The sequence below is a fragment of the Alligator sinensis genome, unplaced genomic scaffold, assembly GCF_000455745.1.
Source record: "Alligator sinensis unplaced genomic scaffold, ASM45574v1 scaffold611_2, whole genome shotgun sequence".
Lineage (NCBI taxonomy): Eukaryota > Metazoa > Chordata > Crocodylia > Alligatoridae > Alligator > Alligator sinensis.
The window spans coordinates 3,415,355-3,423,424 of NW_005841869.1; the positions used below are offsets into that span (position 1 = coordinate 3,415,355).

General features: G+C 39.7%; 1 protein-coding gene across 9 annotated transcripts in view; it reads left to right on the forward strand.

The window, feature by feature from the left end:
* The window catches only part of SCAI (suppressor of cancer cell invasion), a 52,593-nt gene extending 44,529 nt beyond the window's left edge, over positions 1-8,064 (forward strand). For 3 of the 9 annotated variants that reach the window (XM_025194413.1, XM_025194416.1, XM_014526837.2), the window contains exons 14-17: positions 2,592-2,664; positions 4,331-4,504; positions 4,726-4,826; positions 5,907-8,064. In XM_025194413.1, coding sequence (XP_025050198.1) covers positions 2,592-2,664; positions 4,331-4,504; positions 4,726-4,826; positions 5,907-6,056 — 498 coding nt within the window. In that variant the 3' untranslated portion in view covers positions 6,057-8,064. Of the gene's footprint in view, positions 1-2,591; positions 2,665-4,330; positions 4,505-4,725; positions 5,010-5,906 lie in introns of those variants that run through there. The other 6 variants (XR_003092218.1, XR_003092212.1, XR_003092209.1 and 3 more) reach the window with 6 other exon arrangements.
* Positions 8,065-8,070: the final 6 nt, after the last annotated feature.

Here is an 8,070-nt window from a genome sequence, read left to right on the forward strand (position 1 = left end):
AACCTTGATATCAGTTACCGAGTCCATTATTTGTTCCCTCCAAGCTCATGAAACAGCCCATCTTGGTTCATAAGCATGGGTGAAATAACTGCTTTGGTAGCCCTTGGAATTGTTTCTTGGTCATGTTCTGGAAATGGCTTCTAGGAACTCTTCTGATGTTAAGAAATTGGGGAGGCAGGTACAGGCGTCTGTTTACTAAAGTGTTTTTTCAGCCTTAAGGTACTTTTAGGAAATGTGTTACCATTCACGTGTGGGTGTAGCATGTTCAACTAGAGGTAAATACTGTAGTGATCAGTCACAGGGTCTTCCGGACATTACATGTAAGTCTGTTCTCTGTGTGCTTGGTCGCCTTACGGCAAAAGTGTTGAAACAACGTGGGGTGAGTCTGGTGAAAATGAAATGCTTCAGAGGCAGAGCGCATCAGCACAAACAAAGAGGGTCTGTGCAAGTGTGTGAAAACTAGGAACCAATGCAATTATTCCATTTCATGCTGCTATTCCGATTCTTTATGATAGAACAGTAGCTAATCTGATATTCAAATGGCACTGCTGGCAGTTTTGGCATTAACAAACGCCTCACAGCCCTTCTCCTAAGAGCTGCTTTCTGCTCTTGTGTGCATTCTTTCTTTCTTTCCTCCTGAACACTTTAAATGGTGATGACGGAGAGGGAGCCCTGCCAGGAAGTGATTTGCAAATTTGTCAGACCAGCTGCACTTTGTTATAGTCTCATCCTTTATCTTCCACCTTCAGCTAAATACATAACTGCAAGCTGTGTTTGTCTATTCAGGTTTCTCTGCAATTTCAGGCAGCCTGGTTTTCAGCTTTTGGAGTGGTTTTACCCTTGGAGCTGCTGCTGCTGCTGTTGCAATGCCATTAAAGGTTTAATGGTTCTACATTTAAGTATTTGCGCTCTCGCCTTCTGTTTTAGTGCAGAGAATGTCATTCTTGTACCCCTCAGCATGAAGGTGATTTCCTCCCATTGCAGTGCTTAATGGCCATGTTTGACATCTTCAGTTCAAAGCAGCAAAAAGTTTTGAACTTTAGCTGTTTTAAAATGCTCATAGTCTAGAGTGGTCTCTTAAAAGGATTAATACTGTATTACTAGGGCCTTCAGAAGGGGGTTCTTGGCATTGCTTCAGTAAATTGTTATTTTCAGCACTGGAGTGTAAAAAAAAATTGTTCTGATTTTTAACCAGGTCACCTGCAATATTTAACCCCAGCTGTGACAGTTTCCTAATGCTAAACAGTTGTGCTACAGGAATGTTCAAACCCCTTGGTGCCAGTAGCACTTCTGGGATTATTCTGTTCCTAATGGGCCAGAATAGTAATGGTTGCAGAGACACCTGCTAGCATTTAAAATTCTCCCTATATTGTTCAGTATTAGCAATTAGTAGTTTGGCTTACAGCTATTGTCTGTGCAGTAATGGTTTTTGACTGGAAACTAGACCTATAATATTTAGCCCATAAATCTGCCTGGATCACTTCTTGGAACAGAGCTTTTAAGCCTAATCAGCATTTTGTTATGCATACAGAATGCATTACTTTGATTAGACCAGGCCACCATCTTCAGTATTTTAACAAGTTTAGAATGAATTGTTCTAATGAAACTAATTGAAATAAAGCACAACGGAAGGAATGGAAATTTGTTTGAATTGGGCGAAAACAGAGCCCAGCTACATAACCATTTAATTTTTCAGCCCATTAATGATTCTCCATGACCTGTAACTAAGATTCATAATTTGTACTTTAGGAGTATAAAATCTGATCTAAAGGGACTGAATTGCATTCATCTGACCCCTGTTGCACTGATGTGAATACGTGCATTAGAGGTGTACAGATAAATTAGGCTGTCCTTTCTGACTTCACAGCTCTTCAGTTCTGGTAGTGTTATTAGCTTAGGACATGGGGACAGGCTCTAATCGTTAATTGAAGAAACTTTTTCCTGTTTTGGACCTGCATTATGTGCTATAGCAGAAAGACTCTTCCTTTGGTATATAGTGCTGTCTGCTGGCTTTCTTGTGCAGCATGGTGCATTTATACTAGTACCGAAGGAAAATGAGTTATTTCAGTAAGAATAAGTTTTCCAATAACAGGCTTTGTTTATTTTAAAACCAAACTCCCCCTGGCTCTCTTGTTCTAGCAGGATCAGTCCTATTGCTTGTTAAACAAAAAAAAATTGCAATTACTTTAATTGAACAATCGAGCTAGGGACATTGAATTATTGAGCTAGGGACAAAGAAAGTAACTTGCTTTTGTGTCTAAAAATAAATGGCTTCTACTTCATATAGAATATCATTTTTAAGTAATTCCATTATTCTAGTGGGTTAATGGGTTATCTCTAGAAGCCCTCTTTCTGTGAAACTTGTGCCTGTTGTTGGGGTGAGGGAATTTAAAATTTCTTTTAAAATTTGTTGTTTTTTTCTGTTGGGCTGTGGTATATGAAGAATTGAATATTAGCCTTAGTGTCTCCATTTATCTGGTATGCTTACCTACCTCAATTAGTAGCCTTAATTGTATCAGTTAAACAGATTGGGGTTCTGACCTAAGGAGACAATTGGTGACAGTCATTGTTTTAATTATTTTCTGTTGCAGAACTTCACAAATTTATTTGGACAACCACTGGTGTGCTTGCTTTCTCCAACAGCGTATCCCAAAGCATTACAAGGTATGAAGGTGTTCTTTAGCAGCTTTCAGTTGTATCACTTGTCTGTCTGTCTGTCTGCATAATTTTTGGAGTTGGTGGATGCTATATGGAAACTTGTCTGCTTTTGGAAGACTTTCTCTTCATGTGATGATCCCAGCTGGGGTGAATATTGCTGGACCAGCCTGGCATGCCCAGAATTTACTTGAAGTCCACAGTGAATGACTTCTTTAACATGGCATGATTGACAGGAGACTGTCTGATCAGCTTCATCCAAGCACCAACATGTAATATCTTCTCAGATGCAGCAAGGTGGAAATGTCCTGGTGCTGGGTTTGTAGTTCATTTCTTCTATGACTAGCACTTGAGAAAAGTTTCACTACAATAGAAGTGTTGCTAGAATTACACTGCCTACTCCCTGTCCCAGCCATAGTCCTGAGACCAGGACTTTATAACCAATCTGCAGAGTCTCTGTGGCACCTGCTGCTGCGTTTTGAGGGTTGCTTAACAAAAAAACGTTAGATTTACATATTACAGAGAAGATGCAATGATTCCTGTAGGGACAGCTCATGGACCAGAACACTTCTGAAATCTTCTAGGTTAAAAATGACCCAGGACTGATTGCCATCTGCCTCTTCTGTTAGGAATGGAGGATGCAGTGTGGACTCCAGTGTGTTCAGGAGATTCACTTGTCAGAGCTTAAAAGAAGAAGATTGCAGCAATTAATTGCTCTAATCATATTTACCTTTATAAAAACTTCACAATGCCAATAACTGTAAATGGTTCTGGGGTATCTTGGTCAGGGCTGTCATTTTACTGCTACTTCTGAGCATGAAGTCCAGTCTGCTGACATAGTTTGTGGCACAAGAATGGTGTTCATCAAGTGAATGCATGGGAAGCTGGAGACTACAATTGCTTTAAGGTAAGTTCTATTTAAATGAGGCTTTTTTTAGAAATTAAGAATTGTTCAAGTGAAACTATTTAATTCAACAGATATTCTAATCAACAATAGAACTTACCTTTTAAAACAGTGAGTGTCTCCAGCAGAGGCCCTAATTTTAATGTTCTTAAACTGACACACTGTGACCAGAGTCCTAAGGAGATTCCACATTAACTTGTATCTCTGCTTTCTTGTCTTAAAAAATTCTTAAATAAAAGCCAGAAGCCGTGCCAAGAAAAGGAGTAGATTTCTGCAGAATTAAGGATAGGGTGAAAAGGAGGGGGACACTTATGTAGATTTTGGGTTGGGGACCCTATGTCTCAAGTATTATTTGTTCATCTATACAGACATCTTGTATACCCTTTTCCAGTAATGCTTCTATTAAAACCTAAAACAGGGAAGTATTTTGAGACAGTTTGGTCAGTTATGACTTCATAAACACATTCTATATTCTGTGATAACACAAATTGTAGTAAAACTGTTCACAGATTTGGAAAAACATAAGCACCGATGCAGTCTCTTCTGCACCTGGCTTGTGCACATATCTGCCATGATCCTGAACTGTCTTCCTGATGATGCATGTGATTTAACCCATCATAAGGGCAGGGAAAACATTATTAGACACTGCAGCGAGTTCAAGTCTGTAACAGATGAATGAGTGAAAGGTTCAGGATTTTGTTCTGCAGCAAGGGCAACTCTTCTGTTTGACATGCCAAATGCATCATGTTGTTATTTATTATTGGCTTTTAGATCAGTCTCAGCGGGGTAGCCTCTTCACCCTCTTTCTGAACAATCCTTTAATGGCATTCCTATTTGTCTCTGGATTATCAAGCATGCGCAGAGGATTGTGGGAGAAGTGTCAAGATTACCTTAGAAAAATCAACCGGGATATTGCTCAGCTGCTGACTCATTCCCGCTCCATAGGTATGTCCTTAAAGATCTACATCTTCTACAACCGACAGCTCAATAGACAACCCAAGCTGATTTTTCTTTTAATTGTTTTTTGTATTCCTCAGCTTGTGTAAAGGATAATGCAGACTGAGTGAGAAATGCACAGCTATTCCATGTGTTTCCTCAAAGGTTTCTTGCCTTAATGCTGTTCTTTATCAAGTTTTCTTTAAGTGTTACCTTCTTCCTTTCTGCAGATCAGGCTTTCCTTCAGTTTTTTGGGGATGAATTTCTTCGCTTACTTCTAACAAGATTCATCTTCTGCTCTGCCACCATGAGGATGCACAAAATTTTCCGGGTATGCAGGGAAAGTGATCCCTTCATGAGAACAATTCACTTAGCATATGCTGTTTTCACAGAGAATTGCACAGGCTGGGAATAAAAGGTCTCTTCTGTAGTTCTTGTGGTCACAGATGGCACTATTACCACTCAGAAGGGCTCCTGAAATTCTCAGAACAGTATTCACCAATATGTATATGAAGTATGTATTGGGTAACGTTCTTAATTCTTACTGGTGAAAAAGCCTTCCTGTATTAATGCTTATACCTGATTTTAACAGTATATTGCATCTGTCTTCTGATTATGTGGAAAGCATTAAATCTTTTAACTTCTGAGCCCTTTTAACTGCACCATTTCTGAAGGAAATGCTATCTAATACTGACCACACACATTATTTTATAGAGCATTATAATTGTGCACAGGCTTTGGATGGTAGCTGAACTGTGCGAAAAATGGAGAGAATGATTTGACAGAAATTAACAGAACCATAGCATTGGGAGAAAGTGGTCTTTGACTGAGAAGTCTCTTGGAATTTGTGGGATCTGAAGGAGTTTTGGAAGGAGAACAAACAGTTAGAGGGCAGGAAAGTGTTTTCCCTGCTGTTGAGAAGTGTCGCAAATGAAGTTTGCTTCTGGACTTACACCTTTATGCACACTGTGGGTGTAGGCATCCAGATCTAGCTTGCCTACTTAGTGTTCAAGCATTATAGAAAACCTGAAAAAGTAGATGTACAGAAAGTAAAATATCAGCAGTCTATTTTAGTGTGTGTGTGCGTGTGCATCAAATTTCCCTTTTCCTCACGGTTTCCATGAATGTGTCATAAAAATGGAACGTGCCCAGCTGTCTTAAGTTACTGAACCTATGTATCGCCACCATGACCAGTAAGGCTTGAGCTTCCCTGCAGCTTTGCAAATTAGGATACGACTTTGTGTGAAGGGAAAATACTCTGAAAAATACCTTCATTACTTCCAGTGAAATCCTGTCTTTTGTGTGGCCTATTTACACAAATCAGCATATTTTTAAATGAGTTTGGTCTTTTGTACTTTTGTTGTAAATACTATAAGAGTAAGTATACTGTTTTTGTTTTCTTTTTGTCTAGCAGGAAACTCGAAATTATCCAGAATCTTATCCCCAGTTGCCAAGAGACGAAACAGTGGAGAACCCTCACCTCCAAAAACACATTTTGGAGTTGGCTTCCATACTGGATGTTAGAAATGTGTTCCTGGAAAACACCCTCGACGACTATTAAAAGAAACTTTCTTATTGCAATGGGGTTTCCCTAGCCACAGTTTTTGAATGGTGCAGTTTTCTAATGTGAAAATCCAGAAAAGGAATTACTTGATTTTTATTTTTAAATTTAAGACCATTATTAAAAAAAACAGCTGTTAGCTTGGCTGTTCCATTCTGTATGGGGTCAATTTTATAAACAAATGTTTTCATGTCTTTTAAATGTTAACCTAAGGAATCCCTGGAGTTTTATTTTTGTTTTGTGGCTGAAATTAACCACATCTCCAACAGATGATCCTAAGTACAAGTATTATTGGTCACTTTTAGCCCACGTTTGTGGAAAATCCTTTATTTTTGTACAATTTTAAAAAATTGGAAAGGGAAAAAAATAGGGAAAAAAAACAATATTTTCTCCCCAAAGAGTTTGGATTTGAAACGATAAAGTTTGAACCATACAGCGCAAACCAACAATAGCAATAAGAGTCCTTCGTAATAAATATATATTTTTCATTCTTAGGTGAATAATTGGACAGAAATGTTAGAATGCAGTTGGAGCAGCAGGGTTGAAGTAGAGCTGTCAAGGACTCCCCTGCAATCTAGTGTTCCTTGTAAATTGGTCATTTAAATCTTGCACTGCACAGCACTGCCGGCCAGGGATGCATATCCCATTCTGCCTGCTTTGGGTGTGGGATAGCAGGCTGGTGTGCATTAAATAAAGCTGGCCCTTCCCCCCCCTCCCCACCATGCCTGAGGTCGGAGCCCACCATTTTTCTGTCATGGGAGGACAGTGTGTTACTCCTTTTTTGCTTATTGGTAGCTCTTCTGAAATCGCCAGGATTCCCCGTCCTTTCCTCACATGAATGAAGAAGCTAACGGGAACAGCATTTCCGGTGCCTGGGAATTGAAAGTGTCCCATAGCAGTACTGAGTACCAGCCCTCCCCAAGAAACACTTGGCCAGAAGCCTCACAGAACTGGTGCAGTTACCTACTTGTAACCATGAGATGATTTTTTCATGCATCTTTTTGACCCCAGAAGACCTGTTTTGTTTCGTTTGGTTTTTGTTGTTGTTACGGTTAACAAAAGTAAGTTCTGTTACAAAGCACTGCGATCCTACATGTAGCAAATACCTATTCCTCCATCGTGCTCCGCCACTTCCCTGGTCTGGAGATGCTCTTGAAAGGGCAGACTGGCTGAGGAGTGAGAGGTACATGATAACAGCTAGCAGGGCTTGATTTATAGGTTCTCCAGCCTCAGTTGGGACCCTTTTAATTGGATATTTTTGTTTGGACGTAACATCTCTCAGCAGAGTCTCATGAAGTCTCCATTTTGGGTACAGTGAAGAATGGTTATGATCTGTGTGAATGTGTTTGCTGGGAAAGCAGGAGTTTGTTGCTGGCTGGACAAATGCCTCTGGAGTTGCACAGTGGCTGCAGGAGCTCTTGCACTTGCTGACAGAGAGGCAGCCTGGAGCAGAGAGGAGAGAGCGCTGGGGAGCTTTGAAGTAAATGTTTCATACGTCCAGCCTAATGATTATTGACACCCCAGATTTCAGACAGTCTTCACTTGAGTTAGCAACAGCAGATAATACAACTCTTCCCAAAACCAAGCTGAAGGCTAGCAGATACCATTGTTTCAATGTTTGGCTTTTATAAAAATATTTAAAAAGTGAAGTGTACTTTCTGAGAATATTGATGCTGCCCAGAAGGTGTTCATGCTTTTAAATCCAGGGCAGGGTTGTCTTTGTAGAAAAGAAGCATAATTTATATATCAAAAATTACAAAATAGTTTTTCAAATGGACTGAATTGACAAATCTGGAATAATATTAGCAAATCAAACAAGTCATGCTGCTTCTGTATGGGTAAAATCTGGCTGGTATTGGAAAGGCTGCCTTCTAGCTTTTGTTATTGTGCATGGCTCTGCTGTCTGAATTAAGTCCATTATGGTGTTCCAAGTACCGTATTAATTAAACCGCAGTAGAGCAAGCACAGTGGATCATGACCGTATGAGTTAGCAACATGGAGCGTTCCAAGCCAT